The 21,491-nt window shown below is 56.5% G+C and overlaps 1 protein-coding gene across 6 annotated transcripts in view; it reads right to left on the minus strand.

The window, feature by feature from the left end:
* The window catches only part of ATP2B4 (ATPase plasma membrane Ca2+ transporting 4), a 33,995-nt gene extending 13,079 nt beyond the window's left edge, over positions 1-20,916 (minus strand). For 4 of the 6 annotated variants that reach the window (XM_053998150.1, XM_053998154.1, XM_053998156.1 and 1 more), the window contains exons 1-14: positions 20,667-20,916; positions 14,907-15,104; positions 13,030-13,287; positions 11,109-11,234; positions 10,751-10,876; positions 8,396-8,431; positions 6,370-6,531; positions 5,738-5,952; positions 5,421-5,663; positions 4,129-4,370; positions 3,172-3,406; positions 2,239-2,418; positions 1,614-1,701; positions 1,407-1,513 (exon numbers count right to left, since the gene is read on the minus strand). In XM_053998150.1, coding sequence (XP_053854125.1) covers positions 1,407-1,513; positions 1,614-1,701; positions 2,239-2,418; positions 3,172-3,406; positions 4,129-4,370; positions 5,421-5,663; positions 5,738-5,952; positions 6,370-6,531; positions 8,396-8,431; positions 10,751-10,876; positions 11,109-11,234; positions 13,030-13,287; positions 14,907-15,104; positions 20,667-20,862 — 2,412 coding nt within the window. In that variant the 5' untranslated portion in view covers positions 20,863-20,916. The remainder of the gene's footprint in view (positions 1-1,406; positions 1,514-1,613; positions 1,702-2,238; positions 2,419-3,171; positions 3,407-4,128; positions 4,371-5,420; positions 5,664-5,737; positions 5,953-6,369; positions 6,532-8,395; positions 8,432-10,750; positions 10,877-11,108; positions 11,235-13,029; positions 13,288-14,906; positions 15,105-20,666) is intronic. The other 2 variants (XM_053998151.1, XM_053998153.1) reach the window with 1 other exon arrangement.
* Between the last annotated feature and the right edge of the window lie 575 nt (positions 20,917-21,491).

Here is a 21,491-nt window from a genome sequence, read left to right on the forward strand (position 1 = left end):
CTGAGGTAGCCCAGCTTTCCCAGACAGAGCCACGGTGCAGAAAAGCTGGGAAACAGCTGGGAAACAGCCAGGAAATAACCAGGAAAATGACAGGAAAATGACAGGAAATCAGACAGGAAAACAGACAGGAAAATGCCAGAAAACTGACAGGAAACAGTTGGGAAACAGACAGAAAACTGACAGGAAAACAGACAGAAAACTGACAGGAAAACAGCCAGGAAACAGCCAGAAAACAGCCAGAAAACAGCCAGAAAAGAGCCAGGAAAATGCCAGGAAAATTCCAGGAAAATGCCAGGAAACAGATGGAAAACTGACAGGAAACCTGAAAGGAAAACTGAAAGGAAAACTGAAAGGAAAACTGAAAGGAAACAGCTGGAAAAAAGCTGGAAATCTGCTGGAAAACAGCTGGGAAAATGCTGGGAAACAGATGGAAAATGGCCAGAAAACAAGCTGGGAAAACAGCTGGGAAACAGCTGGAAAACAGACAGGAAAACAGCTGGAAAACAGCTGGAAAACAGCTCCCTCCTCATGCCAGGGATTGGCTCCATTCCGGGCTGGGCATCTCTGCTGGGAGCCCAAAGGAGAGAGAGCTCAGCCCGGAGGTTTCTGCCCCAGCCCCGGGCTGAGAAGGGCCCCACAGCTTCCCAAAAATCCCCAAAAATCCCCGGCAGAGCAGCGGGCCGGGCTGCGCTTCCCGGAGCCGGCACAGCGAGGCGCTCGCCCCGCAGGAATTCCATGCAGGAATTCCATGCAGGAATTCCAAGCCGTGCCCATAACGAGCCCATTCCTGGCATTTTCCCGGATTCCCCAGATCCCAATCCCACCTCAAAGGGGAAATCCCTGCCCGTTGCAGTGCATGGGGTTTAGGGGAACAGCCTTCCCTGCTCCTGGAATTGTGTTTGGATGTCCAGCACATTCCTAAAAACATTTCCCAAAAGTCTCTCATTTGCTCAAAGCTCCCTGTGCAGCCTCCCCCCACCCAGCTCCTGCTCACATCCCTAAAATTAATCCACAGGGAACCTGTTAAAAACAACAGGTTTAATTCTCTGCTCCTTTCAGACAGGATAAAAAAGCACCAAACCAGAGTTTTCCACCATAAATAAATTCCCAAAGCCTGATCCAGCACATTGCCTGCAATTGGGGTGAGAAACTGTGAGGAAAACCAAATCCTGGGGCTCCCATGGCTCTCCTGGATCCAGGAGAGACACCAGGACAGGGCAGGTCCCTGCTCTGGCACCTCCAAGGAATTCCCAACCCCTTGCTCAGACCCAAACCCAACATCCTAAGAAAATTCCTTTTTGGGTTTTTAGTCCATCCCATAGATTTGGAAAAGAGTTTCCATGGTCTGGAAGCAATCCCAGTGGAATAACCCATGGAGCAAAGGAAACCCCCCGGGCTGGCCCTACCATGGCAAAGCCAACGTCTGCCTTCTTCAGGGCTGGGCCGTCGTTGGTCCCGTCCCCCGTCACAGCCACCACCTGCCTCTGGTCACCCACGGTGCTGTCGATGATTCCTGCAATGGAAACGAGAAATTGAACCCCAAGGGAAGGATCCCAGCCTGGATCAGGCTGGGAAAACGCCAGGGAGGAGCCCCTGGGGAGGGCAGTGCCCACCTTTCACCAGGGTGTGCTTGTCCGTGGGCGAGGAGCGCGCCAGCACCCGCAGCTTGGGCCAGATCTTGTCCAGCTGCTCCTGCTCCACCTGCAGGACCAGGAAAGGGGAAGTGATTCCCCCCCAGGAATCTGTCCCACCAGAGAGCAAATCCCAACTGGGACGGGACAGTGGCTTCACCCCAAACACTGCTGAGCACCCCAGCAGCTTCCTGATCCAAGGAAATGAGGAAAACCCAGCAGGATTTGGGAAATTCAGCAGGACTAGGAAAACCCAGCACGACTTGGGAAACCCATTAGTATTTGGGAAACTCCTCAGGATTTGGGAAATCCAGCAGGATCTGGAAAACCCATCAGGATCTGGAAAATCCAGGAGGATTCAGCAAACCCATCAGGATTCTGAAAACCCATCACGATTTGAGAAACCTCTGAGGATTTGGGAAACCCAGCAGGATCTGGGAAACCCAGCAGGATTCTGAAAACCCCTCAGGATTCTGAAAACCCAGCAGGATTCGGGAAACCCATCAGGATTTGGGAAACCCCTCAGGATTTGTGAAACCCCTCAGGATTTGGGGCTTTGTGCTGCTGCAGAAGCCTCCCTGCCCCATGCAGAGCAGAGCTCTCCCACCTCTCCCTTCTCGTTGCGGATGAGCCGGTTGAACTCCTTCCCCTCCAGGCACAGGAAGTCCTCCCCGGGCAGCAGGATGCCACACTTGGTGGCGATGGCACGGGCAGTGTTGATGTTGTCCCCTGTCACCATGCGGACGGTGATGCCCGCGCGCTGGCACTTCAGGATGGCATCGGGCACCTGGGGACAGGGACAGGCTTGGCACTGGGAACGCCGGGAGCGAGGCAGCTCCTCGTCCCTAAAAGGATCTGGAAAGGGCTCTGGAGGGGTGGGGGAGCTGCATCTGCCACCCCAAGGGGAAGGGACCTCGCTGCCACCTGGCTGCCACCTGGCTGTCACCTCCCTGGGTGCCAAGGCATGGCCAGGCCGTCCATAAAAGCAGGAATTTCATCCTCTCCCACCCCTCTAATGGGTTTATCCACCAGGGAGCAGTGGGGGAAGAGAAGAAATTGGAGTGAGCAATGAGCAAATCGAATCAGGAGCCTCCAGAGCCGCTGCAGCCAGGGGATCTGTAATGCAATTCCCAGATTTCCAGATCCCTGAACATCTCATCAGGGAGCAGGGGAGCAGCGGGGAGAGCTCCAAACTGCATCCAGAGGCAGGAACAGGGGGATTATTGCATTAGCCCAGCACACAGCTCAGAGGGAAAACCAGCTCCAGGAGCCCAGGGATTCTTCCTGGCTGTTTCCATCCACGTTTGGCGCAGCCTGGAGCAGCACAGACCCCAAGGATTGGGAATTTTGGGTGGGAACACGCTGCCATGGCGTTGTTTAGTCAAAAAAATGGGAGAGAAATGCCCACAGCAGGGAGCTGGGGGCACAGCAGGGATGGGCACAGAGGAGCTGCTGGAATTCCTGAGGGGATCACGGCCCTGAGCAGCAGGAAAAGGGCCGGGAAGAGCACAGGACAGGGGGCTCAGGTGGGATTTGGTACCTCGGGCCGTACGGGATCCTCGATCCCCACCACAGCGATGCAGGTCAGGTCAGACAGGATCTCGTTCTCGCTGTCCCAGTCGGGCTCCGCGTCCGCAGGGAAATCCCGGAATGCCAGGCAGATGGTCCTGAGCCCGTGGCAGGCCATGGGCTCGATCACCTTCTTCACCATCTCGTCCCTGTCCTTCACCTTGAACACCCGCGGCTCGCCGTTCTTGTCCAGGATCTTGGTGCACCTGAGGGGACCGGGAGGTGAGGCAGTGTCACATTCCTGGTACCCCATCCACAAAAAAGGGGCTGTTCCTTTTTCACAGCCCCCTCCAGATTTCCTAAATCCACCCAAAAACCACTCAGCACATTCCTGGCACCCCCTCTACACAAAGGGGCCATCCCTTTTTCACAGCCCCCTCCAGATTACCTAAACCTACCCAAAAAACACTCGGCACATTCCCCACACCCCATCCACAAAAGTTGCACATTCCCATTCCACAACTCCCTCCAACTTTCCCAAACCCACCCAAAAACCACTCGGCACATTCCTGTCACCCAATTTCCAAAAGGGGTACATTCCCATTCCACAAGTCCCTCCAACTTTCCCAAACCCACCCAAAAACCACTTGACACATTCCTGACACCCCATCTACAAAAAGGGACTATCCCTTTCTCAGAGCCCCCTCCAACTTTCCCAAACCCACCCAAAAACCACTCGGCATATTCCTGGCACCCCATCTACAAAAAGGGGCACATTCCCTTTCTCACGGCCCCCTCCATCTTTCCCAAACCCACCCAAAAACCATTCCTGGCACCCCGTCTGGACATCCCCCTTTCCCTCCAGCTTCCCCAAACCCACCCAAACCCCACCGGGCACCTCCCAACACCCACCCCCCATCCCCCCTTGGCCCGTGGGGCAGCCAGACCCCATCGATCCCCCCGGGCTGGTAAATCCAGCAGGATTTACTTGCGCAGGATGATCTCGGAGGCGCCCTTGCTGTACATGCGGAAGCCGCCGCCGCTGTTCCTCAGCACGGTGCTCATGGACTTGCGCACGGAGTTGAAGGTGTAGACCTTGTAGAGCTTCTCCTCGGGCACCTCGTTGCGCACGGCCTGGTAGTCCTGCTTCAGGTCCAGCACGAAGCCCAGCAGGGCACACTCGGTCTTGTTGCCCACCTGGCGGGGCAGCCCTCCCTCCTTCTCCGGTGGCTGCAAAAAGGATGGAGAAGCGATGCCAACCCGGGCATGGAGCAGGATGGCGTGGCAAGAAGGCAAGAACATTTCTTTCTCTCTCAGGATTTTTCATAGAGGAGCACAGAGGAAAGAAAGCGAAAACCATTTCTATTTCTGCTCCTTGTTTTTCCCACGTGGAATGTGTTTGGAGAATTGTTTCCCTGGGGTGATTGCTTGGTTGGAGTCTGGTGAGGATTGTTTGAGCCTGGTGGCCAATCCAACCCACCTGTGGCTGGGCTCTCAGAGAGGGCCACGAGTTGTAGTTAGTTAGAGATGGTAGTTAGAACATTGTAGTTTTAGTATCTCCTTTGAATAGTATATTAATGTATTACAGTAGAGTTATAATAAAGAAATCATTCAGCCTCCTGAACTGGAGTCAGACATCAGCACTTCCTCCCACTGGGTTCACCTGCATTTACAATAGGATGGAATGATGGATGGAGTGATGCCTTAAGTTTTAGCTTTCATATTTTCCAGACTCTGCGCTGCATTAATAAATAACTCTGAACTGCACAAGTTCTCCTCGCAGCTCAGGCACACACAACAATCCTTTTCCAGCCCCACAGCCAAGGACACCGCTGCAGCTTCAGCCCCAAAAAGTGCAAACAGCAGGGAATGGAGCAGAGCAACCTGGGAGGATGGGACTGCATCACCCGGAGCTGGAATTGGACAATGAACCCCAACATGGAAATGGACCAGAACTTATAAAAGTGTCAAAACTCGTGACTCTGAGTCCATCTTGGGTGGAGCCATGGTCAGGTTCTTGTACTGCCCAAGGTGTATCCTTGAAGATTCACCCAGTTTTACTGCCCAAGGTGTATCCTTGAAGATTCACCTTGGGCAGGTAGGAAGGGGACAAGGTGAGGGGACATCGGGGACAGGGACAGCCCTTCCCCAGCAGCTCTGGGGTCACTGTCACAATATTTTAATAAATCCCTACTTTATTCCTTTAACTCTGTCCAGCCTCTGTTCTAGGCACCCTCTCAAGGCATCAGGACACCACCAAGCTCTGGTGCTGCAGCTCACCAGGATTTTGGAGGTGTAGGCAGAGTTGATGGCCACGCCGTGGACGATGAGGTCCAGGATTTTGGGCAGGATGGCCTCGGGGTCGGGGATCTGGCGGTAGTGGGTGTCCCCCACGTAGGCCTGCACCACGGTCATGCGGTTCATGGTCAGCGTGCCCGTCTTGTCCGAGCAGATGGCCGTGGCGTTGCCCATGGTCTCGCACGCGTCCAGGTGCCTCACCAGGTTGTTGTCCTTCATCATTTTCTGCAAGCACCCAGAAGGTCAGGGCTGACCTCACCCCAGTCACCCCCGTCTCCCTCCTCAGCCCCAGGCCTCACCTTGACGGAGTAGGCCAGCGAGATGGTGACGGCCAGCGGGAGCCCCTCGGGCACGGCCACCACCAGCACGGTGACGCCGATGATGAAGAACTTGACGAAGTACTGGATGTAGATGGGGGTGCACTCGGCCAGCCAGGGCCGCTTCTGCACCCCGAAGGTGTCGATGACGAAGTAGAGCACCAAGATGATGACGGTGATGGCCGACATGATCAGCCCTGGGGACGAGGACGAGGTGAGGGGACACAGGGGACAGGGACAGCCCTTCCCCACCAGCTCTGGGGACACAGGGGACAGGGACAGCCCTTCCCCACCAGCTCTGGGGACACTGAGGACAAGCACAGCCCTTCCCCACCAACGCTGGGGTCACTGGGGACAGGGACAGCCCCTCCTCACCAGCTCTGGGGACACTGGGGATGGGGACAAGGATGAGGTGAAGGGACACAGGACAGGGACAGCCCTTCCCCACCAGCTCTGGGGACACTGAGGACAAGCACAGCCCTTCCTCACCAGCTCTGGGGTCGCTGGGGACAGGGACAGCCCTTCCCCACCAGCTCTGGGGTCGCTGGGGACAGGGACAGCCCTAACCCAGCAGCTCTGGGGTCACTGTCACTGTCAGTGTCACTGTCACTCACCTGCCTTCCCGATCTGCACCGCCAGGCGCGTGAGCTTCCCCTGCAGCACCGACTTCTCCTTCTTGGGCACCTTCACCTTCTTCTTCTCCTTCTCCTCGTTCTCCACCCCCTCCTGGCTCTTCAGGGGCTGGATCTCTAAGGCCACACCATCCTGAGTTTTAGCTACAGCCCGGGGGGCAAAACAAGACACCACGTGTGAACAGGAGAGACCCAGGCCAGCCTGGAGGACACCACTGAGGAGGATGGTGGTGGCAGAGAGAGAGAGAGAGAGAAATCCAGGACAAGAACCACTCCCGACCACACACGCGTCCGAGCACATGGAAGCTCCGTGTCCAGGGCCCTGCCACCTCTCTCCGGGGTGGTTTTCTGTCATCTACCCCCTGCCCACGGATAAGGGATCCCCAGAGGTGACTCTGCAAGAGACCCTCTAGGCCAGATTTTGGGGTCTCTTCCGACCTCTAAGCCTGCGGAGGACTGGGAGCGCTTTGGGATGAGCCCAGAGATGCTCCAGTGCCCCCAGTCCCTCGATGAGTGCCCCCAGTTCCCCCGGTGCCACCTCTGCAGTGCCCTGTGGGCAGCCCAGCGGGAACCGCTCGCCAGGGAAGCGACTGAGGGGGTGAGATGGAGGGGAGGGTTAGAGATTGGGATGGAGACTGAAGAGCAGGGAGCCAGGAATCCTCCAATCCCAGCCTGGAGCCATCCACCACGCCTCTGGGACCCGAGAGAGCCCGGCTTCCCGTTCCTAAAACTGGGCTAATCCAGCTGGAAGGCTGCCCAGGGGAAACCCAAGCCTGGATGCTTTGGAGAGGGATGGGCAGCCCAGCAGAGGCTCCTCCTGAGCTGCTGGAGCTGGAGGAGCAGCAGAACATCCCGGGACCTGTCCCCTCCTGGGCTGGAGGCCACCCCGGAGCAGCTCCAGAGAGGAACCTCCACGGTGACAAGAGACCTGACACGGACACAACAAAGCACCCGGACACACCTGACGGCAAGGAGGGCAACTCAAACTGCTGAGAGAGGGAGAAACAGAGAGAGAGAGAGAGGGGTGGAGAGAGAGGTGCAGAAATGGGGCTTCCTCCACAGCCTGCAAAGAACAGGGTGAGAAACACTGGCGAGGAGACGCTCACGGAGTCGAGGCCATGGCAGGACAGGGTGCAAGCGTCCCGTGGGCCACGCCCTGGGGGAGATCTCATCCCAGGAGTGCCAGGAGGGCACCTCCAGCTCCACCCTGAACACCAACCCCGTGCAGGGACAGCTTTAAACCACCAAATCCCTGCTGGGACTCATGGAGTTATCCCAAGAAAGGGATGCTCTGCCAGAAGTCCTGCTGGAAGAGCCCTGTCCTCCCTGAAAAATGGCTTTTCCCCATGCAGGGACAAGGGAAGGTTCATCCCAGTGATGCCTTAGCATTTCAGCTTTTATCTTTTCCATACATTTATAATCCTGCAGTTCTTTGGTGTGTCACTCCAAACTCCACACACAGTGTGAGCTGCTGCTTTCCCATTTTGACACAACAATTCCTCTCCAGGCCTGGCAGTCAAGGACACCTCACTGCCTCAGGCCCTGAGAGATGGAGACAAAAGTGAGCTGGGGGGAGCAAACTTGCGGTCAACGACTTCATTACCTGAAGCTGTAATTGGAGGATTAACCCCCAATATGCAAATGGCCCAAATTATAAAATTGTGAAACCTGTGACCCGTGGTCCATCTTTGGGTGTAGCCCCTGGGGTGGCTTTGTCTGCCCTGAATGTACCTGAAAGCCCTTCAATAAATAAAACTGCTTTTTATTCCCTTCATTCCTGGGCAGTCCCAACAAGGCACCAGCAGCCCGTGCTGGGGTTTTGGGGACACCACGACGCCGTGCCACGGGACCCTTGCACCCTGTCCTGGAGAAACGAGGCGAGAGTCCCGCCGGAGCAGCAAAGAGCACAGACTGATGAGGAGAAGGAAGGAAGGAAGAAGGAGGAAGGAAGGAGGAATGCTCGGTAGTTAGTGTGGTGCTGGTTCAAAGGATGGAGAGCTGGCGTTACCTTTGTTGCGGTTTTCGGGGGCTCCGCTTTTTTTACCTGTTCAAAGAGAGAAAGGGGGGAGGGCTGAGCACACGGAGCCGCATTCCCCATCCAGCTGGGATGCTCCGAGGGGCCACTCCAGTGGTCACCCTCTGGACACCACGCCTTGGTCCACGCAGCTCGAGGCTCCAGAGCTCCCTGGGCACCCCATTGCCAAGGATTCTGATTTTCCCCACCTGTAAATCACCCCCAAACCCCAGCAGTGCCTCGAGGGTGCCTGGAGGTGCCTCAGATTTTCAGGAGGAGAAACCACGGAGCTCCACGGAGCAGATTGTCAGGAGAAGAAACCCTCCTGCAGCTCCAGGTCCCTCCCTCCCGCTGCCATCAGATCCAGATGGGAAGTGCAGACTTGTCCCCCACCATGGGCAGCACCAGACCCAGAGCAGGGAGGTCTGACCCCCCAAAATCCATCCAGGTGGCACATGGGGGTGCCCAGGGCTGCTGCACCTCAACCAGCCTCAGGTGACAAGGGCTTTATGTCACCCCAGAGCTCCGGTGGGGACAAACTGGTGGCATCCCCTGGCCTGCTCTGCTCCCAAATCCATTGAGCTTGAAGGCTGGGAAAGCTCCAAGCACTGGGTGGCTCCCAGGACAGTGCCACTCCCAGTGCCATTCCCAGTGCCACTCCCAGGGCACCTTGTCCTGCCACCTCCACGGTGGCAGCCGAACCCAGGAGCTCCAAAGCTCCCAAATCCCGGCGATCCTGGAGCTGGGAAAAGGCAGGATCCAGCTGCAGAGCTGGGAAAAGCAGGATCCACACCCAGAGCTGGGGAAGGCAGGATCCAGCTGGGAGATGGGAGCTGGGGAAGGCAGGATCCACACCCAGAGCTGGGGAAGGCAGGATCCAGCTGGGAGATGGGAGCTGGGGAAGGCAGGATCCAGCTGGGAGCTGGGAAAGGCAGGATCCAGCTGGGAACTGGGAAAGGCAGGATCCAGCTGCAGAGCTGGGAAAGGCAGGATCCAGCTGGGAGCTGGGGAAGGCAGGATCCACACCCAGAGCTGGGGAAGGCAGGATCCAGCTGGGAGCTGGGGAAGGCAGGATCCACACCCAGAGCTGGGGAAGGCAGGATCCAGCTGGGAGATGGGAGCTGGGGAAGGCAGGATCCAGCTGGGAGCTGGGAAAGGCAGGATCCAGCTGGGAGCTGGGGAAGGCAGGATCCAGCTGCAGAGCTGGGGAAGGCAGGATCCAGCTGGGAGCTGGGAGCTGGGAAAGGCAGGATCCAGCTGGGAGATGGGAGCTGGGAAAAGGCAGGATCCAGCTGCAGAGCTGGGGAAGGCAGGATCCAGCTGGGAACTGGGAAAGGCAGGATCCAGCTGGGAGATGGGAGCTGGGAAAAGGCAGGATCCAGCTGCAGAGCTGGGAAAGGCAGGATCCAGCTGGGAGCTGGGGAAGGCAGGATCCACACCCAAAGCTGGGGAAGGCAGGATCCAGCTGGGAGCTGGGGAAGGCAGGATCCACACCCAAAGCTGGGGAAGGCAGGATCCAGCTGGGAGCTGGGGAAGGCAGGATCCACACCCAGAGCTGGGGAAGGCAGGATCCAGCTGGGAGATGGGAGCTGGGGAAGGCAGGATCCAGCTGGGAGCTGGGAAAGGCAGGATCCAGCTGGGAGCTGGGAAAGGCAGGATCCAGCTGGGAGCTGGAAAAGGCAAGATCCAGCTGGGAGCTGGCAGCCAGCACAGCCCGGGAGCCTCTCCTGCCTGGCATCTCCTCCCGGGAAGGGCTCCCTGGCACGGGGATGCCGGAGCAGCTGGCAGTGCCAGCGCCCAATCCCGGTGAGGCCAAACCTGCTGAGCAGGGCATCAGGGACACGGGGAGCTTCCCCAGCAGGGAATAAAGCAGCTGGAGGTGAAAGCTGAGACAGGAAAGCGCTCGAGTCCCAGCACGATGGGAACACCTCGGCCTGGCTGCTGTCCCACCCCTCCTCTGCCTCCTGCCATCCCCTCCTTTCCCCCAGGGAGCTCAGGGAATGCTCAGGAGATCCTCAGCCAAGTCCTGCAGGGTTTGGATGGGCTACAAACACCCTGTGGGCACCCAGGACTCACCTTCCCACCACCATGGGGTGGGCAAGGAGCACCACGGGGGAGTTGCCCACCAGGGGATCCTTGACCCCCCCCCCACCCCCAGCTCCAGGATGGAGAAGGGTCCCAAAGAGGTCTGGGAGCACCTGGACCAGGTGGAGGGGACAGGGAGGGACCCCCAACCTCTCCCTGTTCCTGTCTGGGCCCGGGGAGCTGACCCTGATGTGGGAGGAGCCTGTGGATGTTTCCCAGGAAAGGGAAAAGGAGGGAAAAGGCAGGTTCAGGGCATTTTCTTACCTTTCTTCACTTTCTTCTCCTCGTCGCCTTCTCCTGCTCCCAAGAGGGTGAAGATGATCCCTGTCTGGGAGTTGATGCCCACGGCAGTCACCACCATCCTGCCCGAGCCCTCCATCACGTGGGTACCTGGCAGGGCAGGAATGCCATGGGCACACAGGTGAGACCCCCAATTCCCATCCCACAGAATCCCAGACTGGTTTGGCTCAACCCCCTCCTGTTCCACCCCCTGCCACGGGCAGGGACAACTTCCCCTATCCCAGATTGCTCCAAGCCCCATCCAGCCTGGCCTTGGACACCTCCCTGAGAGCAGGACCCACCCTGATCCCAGCCCAAACTCATCCCAGCCCTGAACCCTCACCTGACAGCAGCATGGGGTCTTTATCCATGGATTTCTTCACCTGGTCTGACTCCCCGGTCAGCGAGCTCTCGTCTATCTTCAGGTCATTGCCCTGGATCAGGATCCCGTCCGCTGGCAGCAGATCACCTGGGAGAGGAGGAAAACCAGGGATCAGCCCAGCCTGGGCTCTGCCTGCTCTATCCCACAGGAATGCTCCAAAAGGATCCAAAACTCAGGCTCAGAGCAGCCCTAGAGGGAGGAGAAGCAGCAGGTGGGGTTTGTAAGGGACAGGTGCAATCAAATGAAATCCAAGAGCTCCCAAATCCTTGCTGGAGAGTCCTGGGGAGGATTTTGCTCGGTGCTTCCCCATCTGGTTTTAATGAATCCTTCCCAGAGCTCCTGATGCATCTAAAATCCACCGTATCCACCTGCCAAGTATGGAATTAGGCCCTTGGGAGAACAAACACGGTGCTGGATCAATCTCCTTCCTGAATGGGAGGAATATTCCCCCTGGGAAACGAGGAGCAGGGCCTGATTGATCCCAAGGGCTGCAGCTCCTGGATAAGGGAACATCCACCAGTAGCTCCAGGCCAAGGAAATATTCCCCAACTACTTCTGGGTAAGGAAACATTCCCCAGCATCTCCTGGATAACAGAATATTCCCCAGCATCTCCTGGGTAAGGAAATATCCAGCAACTTCTCCTGGATGAGGAAATGTTCCCCACAACCTCCTGGATAAGGAAACACTCCCTAACATCTGGCCAAGGAAACACTCCCCAGCATCTCCTGGCCATGGAAATATTCCTCAGCATCTCCTGGATAAGGAAATATCCTCAACAGGGACAAGGTTGGGAAAATAAACTAATACAAACTGATAAAATAAATGAATTCTGATCCAGCAGCTCCTTAAAGCTCCAGGGCAAAAAGAGAAGGCGAGTGGAGCTCCATCACCTCCACGGGAGGAGCTGCTGTTTGTCCCCAGGAAGAAGGGCTGGAGAAGTGTGACATTCCCATCCTCTGGACAGAGAGACACAATTCTGTCTCTCAGGAGAAGCACAGGGAGAAGAAGAGAAAACAATCTTTGTCTCTGCTCCTTTGTTTTCCCCATGTGGAATGTGGTGTGGAGATTGTTCACCTGAAGCGATTGCTGGGTTGGATTCTGGTGAGGATTGTTTGGGTTCAATGACCAATCGGAAATACTTGGAAATATTTTGGGCAGGATTAGGGAGCAGATCCTGGATTTAGGGAATTCCAGACTGCTTTGGGTCGAAGGGACCTTAAATCCCATCCCATTGCATGGGCAGGGACAACTTCCATGATCCCAGGCTGCTCCAGCCTGGCCTGGGACACTGCCAGGGATGCAGAGGCAGCCACAGCTGCTCTGTCTCGGGCTCTCAGCAGAGTCACGAGTTTGTAGTTAATTAGTTATGTTAAGTAAGCAAGGAGTAAGTATGTAGAACAGTATAGCATCTCTTTAAATAGTGTATTAATGTAATACAGTATAGTTTTAATAAAGTATAGTAAATAGTATATTAATGTAAATAGTATGTTAATGTAATAATTAACAGTATATTAAATAGTATATTTAATAGTATATTCTATTTATATAATAGAGTTTTAGTAGTATATTTATGTAGTATATAAATAGTATATTAATGTATATAGTTTTAATGAATATAGTATATAGTTCTAATTAATATAGTTTTATATATATATATTTATATATATAATTATATATAATATATATAATATTTAATATATATAATATATATAATTTATATTATATAAATTATATATATATATATATAAAAATGAATATAGTTTTAATAAAGCTATCCTTCAGCCTTCTGATCTGGAGCAGACATCATCATTTCTTCCCTGATTTCCGATGGAGAAGCAGGGAGGAGGCTCCCGGGGGAAGGAGGGCTCCAGCCCCACTCACCGTACTTGATCTGGGCGATGTCCCCCACCACGATCTCGGCCACGGGGATCTGGATCACCTGGCCCTTGCGGATCACCGTGAACTTCTGCTCCTGCTCGATGCGGCTCTGGAGGCCCCGGAACTGCTTCTCCTTGCTCCAGTCGTTGAAGGCCGTCACCAGCACCACGATGATGACGGAGAACAGGATGGCAGCGCCCTCGATCCAGCCCGCCTGCGACTCGCCCTCGTCCTCCACGCCGCCCGAGGACTGCCCGCACACTGCCCGAGAGAATTCCCGTGGGATAACCCCAAACACTGCCCGGGATAACCCCACACACTGCCCGGGATAACCCCACACACTGCCCGAGAGAAATCCCGTGGGATAACCCCAAACACTGCCCGGGATAACCCCATACACTGCCCGGGATAACCCCAAACACTGCCCGAGAGAACTTCCATGGGATAACCCCAAACACTGCCTGGGATAACCCCAAACACTGCCCGAGAGAAATCCCATGGGATAACCCCAAACACTGCCTGGGATAACCCCACACACTGCCCAAGAGAATTCCCGTGGGATAATGCCAAACACTGCCAGAGAGAATTCCTGTGGGATAACCCCAAACACTGCCCGGGATAACCCCACACACTGCCCAAGAGAATTCCCGTGGGATAACCCCAAACACTGCCCGAGATAACCCCATACACTGCCCGAGAGAATTCCTGTGGGATAACCCCAAACACTGCCCGAGAGAATTCTCGCGGGATAACCCCACAAACTGCCTGAGAGAATTCCCTCTGGATAACCCCAAACACTGCCCAGGATAACCCCAAACACTGCCCAAGAGAATTCCCTTTGGTTAACGCCAAACACTGCGGGAGAGAATTTCCTCTGGATAACCCCAAACACTGCCCGAGAGAATTCCCATGGGATAACCCCAAACACTGCCCGGGATAACCCCATACACTGCCCGAGAGAATTCCATTTGGATAATCCCAAACACGGCCCAGGATAACCCCAAACACTGCCTGAGAGAAATCCCGTGGGATAACCCCAAACACTGCCCGAGAGAATCCCCTCTGGATAACCCCACACAAGAGAATTCCCATTGGGATAAACCCAATGGGAAAAACCCACACATTGCCTGGAGAGAATTCCCCATTGGATAATTGCTCCTCCCACAACGACTCCAAAGATGGGGAGATGCCACCACCCAATGCCCCCATCCCAAACCCCTGCTCTCACAGGGAATGGGGCAGATCCCAGGATATCCCCACAGGGAACGGGGCAGACCCCACAGTGCCCATCCCAAACCCCTGCTCTCACAGGGAATGGGCAGATCCCACAGTGCCCATCCCAAACCCCTGCTCCCACAGGGAACAGGGCACATCCTGGAGTGCCCATCCCAAACCCCTGCTCCCACAGGGAATGGGGCAGATCCCACAGTCCCCATCCCAAATCCCTGCTCCCACAGTGCCTATCCCAGACCCCTGTTCCCACAGGGAACGGAGCAGATCCCAGGATATCCCCACAGGGAACAGAGCAGACCCCACCGTGCCCATCCCAAACCCCTGTTCCCACAGTGCCCATCCCAATTCCCTGCTCCCACAGTGCCCATCCCAAACCCCTGTTCCCACAGGGAATGGGCAGACCCCACAGTGCCCATCCCAAACCCCTGTTCCCACAGTGCCCATCCCAAACCCCTGCTCCCACAGTGCCCATCCCAATTCCCTGCTCCCACAGTGCCCATCCCAATTCCCTGCTCCCAGTGCCCATCCCAATTCCCTGTTCCCACAGTGCCCATCCCAAACCCCTGCTCCCACAGTGCCCATCCCAATTCCCTGCTCCCAGTGCCCATCCCAATTCCCTGCTCCCAGTGCCCATCCCAAGGACTCACGCTCGTTGTCCCCTCCCGGGGGGTGGTAGAAGGAGAGCCCCAGGGAGATGATGGCCGCGATCTCCAGGATGATCAGCGTCACGTCCTGCAGGGCCTCCCACACCAGCTGCAGGAACGTCTTGGCCTTTTTCGGGGGGATGAAGTTCTGGCCGAAGACCTGACGCCGCTTCTCCAGGTCCGTGGGGTTCCCGGACAGGCCTGGAGGGGTGGGGAAAACAGGGATGAGGGGAAATCCCACTCTTGTCCCTGTGGAATTCATCCTGGAGCAGCTCCCCAACCGTCCCGGAGAACGTGAGTTGCAAATAAATAAATAAATAAATAAATAAATAAAGTATAAACAAATAAATTAAAATATAAATAAATAAAGTATATAAACAGATAAATTATCTAAATAAAATCAAACTATAAATAAAGTATAAATAAATAAACTATATAAAATTTAAAAATATAAATATAAACAAATAAACTAAATAACATTAAAATATAAAGTATAAATAAATACACAAAACAAAAATTTAAATATAAATAAAGTATAAACAAATAAATTAAATGAAACTAAATAAAGTATATGAATAAAGTATAAACAAATAAAAACATAAATAATATACACAATATAAAATATAAAGTATAAGCAAATAAACAAAACATACATAAATAAAGCATAAAGGAATTAATTAAATAATACATTAGAAGATAAAATAGAAATATATAAAAATATAAACAAATCAATCAAACTATAAATAAACCCAATTATGAACAAATAAATAACTAAATAAAGCAAAATATAGACAAACAAACAAATAATATATCAGACTGCAGCCTGGCGAGTGCCCAGGTGCTGCCAGCTGGCACCGGTGGCCTTGTTTACATCAAACGAGCCGTAAATCTGGGCAAATCTGGGCAATTCTGGGCAAATCTGGGCAATTCTGGGCAATTCCGGGCAATTCTGGGCAAATCTGGGCAATTCAGGGCAAATCTGGGCAATTCTGGGCAATTCTGGGCAGTTCTGGGCAATTCTGGGCAAATCTGGGCAATTCTGGGCAATTCCAGGCAAATCTGGGCAAATCTGGGCAATTCTGGGCAATTCTGGGCAATTCCGGGCAATTCTGGGCAATTCTGGGCAATTCAGGGCAAATCTGGGCAATTCTGGGCAAATCTGGGCAATTCTGGGCAATTCCGGGCAAATCTGGGCAATTCCGGGCAATTCTGGGCAATTCCGGGCAATTCAGGGCAAATCTGGGCAATTCTGGGCAATTCTGGGCAATTCCAGGCAATTCTGGCGCCCGTGGCCACCTGAGCCCTGTCTGTGCCAGCCCCGGGCGCTGCGGGAGCGTCCCCGATTCCCGGGGACACCGGAGCCGAGCTGGGATTTGGGCTGGTGCTGCTGGAAAAGGGTGAGACAGGAAGAGAGCAGGACATGGAGCTGGGAGCGAGGATGGGGGAAAAGGGGAAAAACGGGGAATGAAAGGGAGCCTGAGCCCTGCCAGGGCAAGGTGGCAGTGGCAAGGTGGCCATCCCTAAGAAAGCCATAAATGCTGACGGGCTTTCAGGATGGAGCGATGGGTGACAGTGGCAAAGTGACACGGCCACCCCTAATAAAGCCATAAATGTTGAGGCGGGTCCCAGGAGGGAGCAGTGGGTGACAGTGGCAATGTGACACAGCCACAAGTGCTGAGGGGGTACCAGGACATGAGGCAGTGATGGTGACAGTGGCAGTGTGACACAGCCACAAGTGCTGAGGGGGTACCAGGACACAATGATGGCAGTGATGGTGACAGTGGCAATGTGACACGGCCACCCCTATTAAAGCCATAAATGCTCGTGGGGTCCCACCAGGCAGCAGTGGGTGACAGTGGCACCCCCATAAAGCCACAAGTGCTGAGGGGGTACCAGGACATGAGGCAGTGATGGTGACAGTGGGAGTGTGACACAGCCACAAGTGCTGAGGGGGGTACCAGGACACAATGATGGCAGTGATGGTGACAGTGGCAGTGTGACACGGCTGTGTCCCCGGACAGAGCAGCCCCCCCTGCCCAGCACCTCCTTAAGGGACCCCCCCCCCGTCCTTCTCCACCTTAAGATGTCCCCAGGGCCGCTGCCAGGTCCCGGGATGCTCCGGGAATGGCCCTGGGCACATCCCGCTGGTGCCTGGAGCAGCCTGGCAGTGACAGGGGACCCGGGCCTGGCACTCAGGGGACAGCTCCGAGTCATTCTGTGGAACACCCCCGTGCCAGCTCCGTGTCATTCCAGGGGATGCCCTTCCTGCCAGCCCCATGTCACCCTGTGGACACCTCTCTGCCAGCTCCGTGTCATTCCAGGGGACACCTCCCTGCCAGCCCCGTGTCACTCTGGGGACACGTCCCTACCAGCCCCGTGTCACTTTGGGGACACCCCCCTGCCAGCTCCGTGTCATTCCAGGGGACACCTCCCTGCCAGCCCCGAGTCACCCTGGGGACACTTCCCTACCAGCCCCGTGTCACTTTGGGGACACCCCTTTGCCAGCCCTGTGTCACTTTGGGGACACCTCCGTGCCCGCCCCGTGTCCCTCAAGCAGGAGGAAGCAGCAGGGTCGATCCCATCCCGCTCCCGCTGCGGCTCCAGCCCAGCTGCAGGGAGGGGACAGCTGGCAGCTGGCGGAGCAGCCGGGCTGTCCCCACCCAGCCATGACGAGGAGGCTGAGCAGGATCCTGGGATGTCCCGGCCTCCATTCCCGACCAGAGGGCGGAAAATGCAGCTCACGGCCACGGAGCCGCGGGGACACACGTGGGGACACACGTGGGGACACACGGGGACATGGGATGGTCCCACAGGACACGGCAGCCAGGGATCCCAAAGCAGATCCCACCCATGGGAATGATCCCAGGGTTGTCCCCCACCCTCCCCGGGGAATTGTGGGGGGGTTCAATGGCTCTGTGCTGGCACAGGGAGGGTGACAAAGTGCCCCGTGCCACCCAAATGCCACTGCAGGGTCTGAGGGACCGATTAGAATGTGACAAAGAGCAGCAGCCCTGGGCAGGTGCCACCCATGGGGTCACTGCAGACTCTGGGGTCAGGATTAGCACGGGAAATGGGGTAGAAATTTTGGGTGGAGGCCACACGTGACAGCAGGGAGCTGTCACCAGTCCCTGATCTGCCTGGGGACGGCAGCTGTGGGGTGGCACGAGGAGCCCCCCCTCAGGAATGGGGCCGGGGGTGGCAGCCCTGGATGAGTCAGGGTGGCTGTGCTGGCACCCAGGGGACACGGGTGACTCAGAGGAGCCACCACCCGCTCGTGGCACCCCACGCCACCCCAAAGCCACTTCGGGAGCAGCCCCCAGGGTTTGGGGTCTGCTGGCACCTCCTGGGGCAGAGCTGGAGCTGCCAGAACCAGCAGACCCCAAACTGACACCGGGGACCCCTCAGGCTCTGGGGGACCATGGCCAGTGTTTGCCCACGAAGACAGTGCCAGGCTGGAGAGGGGACAGCCAGTCCTGCAGCACAGGGTGGCACCGAGGGTCAGGAGCCACACGGATCCAGGTGGGATCAAAACACTCCAGAACACAGATCCTACAGCGGGACAGGGGTGCTGGCAGGACACCCGGGGCTGGCCCTGCTGGTGACACGCAGGAGGACAAGGCCCCGTGCCACCCCAGCAGGGTGATCAGCAGGGGACAAACATCTGGGAGCAGGGACACGGAGCTGACCCTGCTCAGTGGGGTCAGACAGAGGTGCCACAGGTTCCCTTGGGAATTTGCTCTTCCCAAAAATCCCCGAGGATTTGGAGGAGAGAACCTTTGCTCTCTGGGCTCAGCGGGGTTTGGGACAACTCAGCTCCATGGGAGGGATGTGCCAGGGGCATCGGGGTGGGACTGAACCCTTCACCGCCCCTAAAAGAGCCTTTTGGGTTCTCCTCCTGCCTCTCCTCCCACCCCAAAGCAGCATGATCCCACTTTGGCAAGGCCGAGCACATTGTTTTGTGACCTGGGCTTTGTATTTCCACCGGGATTTCCCCCCCTTCTCTAACGACATCCCGATATTGTCTCTCCTTCCCGGTCCCGCTCGCAGCTGGAAAGCTGCAAATCCCCCCTTTGCAGCACTAAAAATATCCCACAGATTGTCACAGCTGAGTCCCCCTTCCCACAGCTTTAGGGCTGAGCCCCCATCCCACAGTTCCAGGGCTGAGCCCCCATCCCACAGCTCCAGGACTGAGCCCCCATCCCACAGCTCCAGGGCTGTGTCCCTATCCCAGATTGTCACAGTTGAGTCCCCCATCCCACAGCTTTAGGGCTGAGTCCCCATCCCACAGCTCCAGGGCTGTGTCCCTATCCCAGATTGTCACAGCTGAGTCCCCATCCCACAGCTTTAGGGCTGAGCCCCCATCCCACAGCTCCAGGGCTGTTTCCCCATCCCACAGCTCCAGGGCTGTGTCCCTATCCCAGATTGTCACAGCTGAGTCCCCCTTCCCACAGCTTTAGGGCTCAGTCCCCATCCCACAGCTCCAGGAAACCCCTCAGAGCTGGAATCAGGGGCTCTCTGCCCCTGCACCCCCTCAGTGCCAGGGAAGGCTCCACTGCTGTGCCAAGGTGCCCCCAGTGCCACCAGCCTCGCTGATGAGGGGACCCCAAAAGCCAGCCCAGCCCCAGAGAGGGCAGAGGTGCCACCCTGAGATCCTCCCAGAGGTGACCCCAGGTGTCACTGCCACCACTCCAGCTGCGCTGCCCAGGTTTTCCTTGGAGCATCCTCAGACCAGGAGGGACCTGGGCCCATCTCCCCATCCCTGGGTGCATCCCCCACCCCCTTTGGGGATGCAATGCCCCTGTCCCCCACTCAAAGTGCCACCAACAGCTGCAGGTGGCATCTGGCCACCTCGCTAGCGCCCTCCAACCTTTAATACCTCCCATCCCACCCCATAACTCCATGAATTATTAAACAGGGAACAGCTGGAGCAGCAGCTGGGTGTGGGGAGGAGCTCCTCACCCCATCCCACATCTCTGACAATCCCAGAGGTGACAACCCCAGACCACATGACAGCCACTGGAGACACCATCTTCGAGTGTCACATTCACGTGGTTCCAACCCAAAAGTGACACCCCCAGCCCACGTGACAGCCACTGGAGCCACCACCCTCCAGCATCACCTTCACATGGCTCCATTCCAGAGGTGACAAGCCCAGACCATGGGAGTCACCACCCTTGGATGTCACCTTCACATGGCTCCATCCTGGAGGTGACACCCCCAGAGGTGACAACCCCAGACCTTGGGAGCCACCACCTTTGGACGTCACCTCCATGTGGCTCCGTCCTGGAGGTGACAACCCCAGACCTTGGGAGCCACCACCCTTGGGTGTCACCTTCACATGGCTCCATTCCAGAGGTGACAAGCCCAGACCACGGCAGCCACCACCCTTGGATGTCACCTTCACATGGCTCCATCCTGGAGGTGACAACCCCAGAGGTGACAACCCCAGACCATGAGAGCCACCACCCTCAAGTGTCACCTTCACATGGCTCCGTCCTGGAGGTGACAACCCCAGAGGTGACAACCTCAGACCATGGCAGCCACCACCCTTGGACGTCACCTCCATGTGGTTGCATCCTGGAGGTGACACCCCCAGACCTTGGGAGCCACCACCCTTGGGTGTCACCTTCACATGGCTCCATTCCAGAGGTGACAACCCCAGACCATCAGAGCCACCACCCTTGGACGTCACCTACATGTGGCTCCATCCTGGAGGTGACACCCCCAGAGGTGACAACCCCAGCCCACGGCAGGGCCACTCACCTTCGACTGGCGACGTCTTCAACCTCTTGCAGACGTTCTGGACGCCGCCATAGGAGTCGTTGAGCCGGGCCACGGCCTCGGCGCTCCTCAGCTCCATGAGGTTCCTGAGCTCCACCAAGGAGCACCCAAAGTCCCCCTCATGGTTGCCCTCGGCCACTGAGTTCCCGGGGTGGTGGTCGGCCACGTTGTTCGTCATCTTGTCACAGCGACGGTGCCACCGGCGCGGCGCTCCTGGGGCGGCCTCGCTCGCGGCTCCGGCGGCTCCGGCGGGGGAATGCTCCGTGCGGCCCCTTCCCTGGGGGCTTCCCGGGGGGAACGGGCGGCTCTATCCGAGCCCAAGTTGTCGGGATGAAGGTGTAAACAGGATGTGCATGTTACCGCGGAGGCGACCTTAGCAACGCCCGGCGTGCAGCTCCTGCAGCGGGAGGAGGAGGAGGAGGAGGAGGAGGAGGAGGGCTCCCTGGATACCACAGCAACTGGAGCTGCGAAAACAACCGTGGGAAACAAAAATATCGGCGTTAGGAGGGCTTGGGAAGGAGCGAGGCGCCCCATGGGGTGGGAGAGGGGAGCGGCGCTACCCCAAGGGGGGGATTTTCAGGGAGAATGCGGCGTCAGCGTGGTTTGGGCAGAAATTCCTGGGTGAGAAGTTGAGCTCGGGGTGTGGAGCAGGGGAAAGCCGCAGCTGCGGGGCCGGGCAGGAAAGGAGCCCAGGTGGTTCTTCACTTTCAGCCCAGACAAACCCTCCCGTTGATTTTGGGTTAAAAATACCCCTCGGCGGTGGGAAACAGCTGCTTCCTCCCCTGGGCAGGACGTGGGGGCCGGAGC

This window comes from Vidua macroura, chromosome 24 (assembly GCF_024509145.1).
Source record: "Vidua macroura isolate BioBank_ID:100142 chromosome 24, ASM2450914v1, whole genome shotgun sequence".
NCBI classification, from domain to species: Eukaryota; Metazoa; Chordata; class Aves; order Passeriformes; family Viduidae; genus Vidua; species Vidua macroura.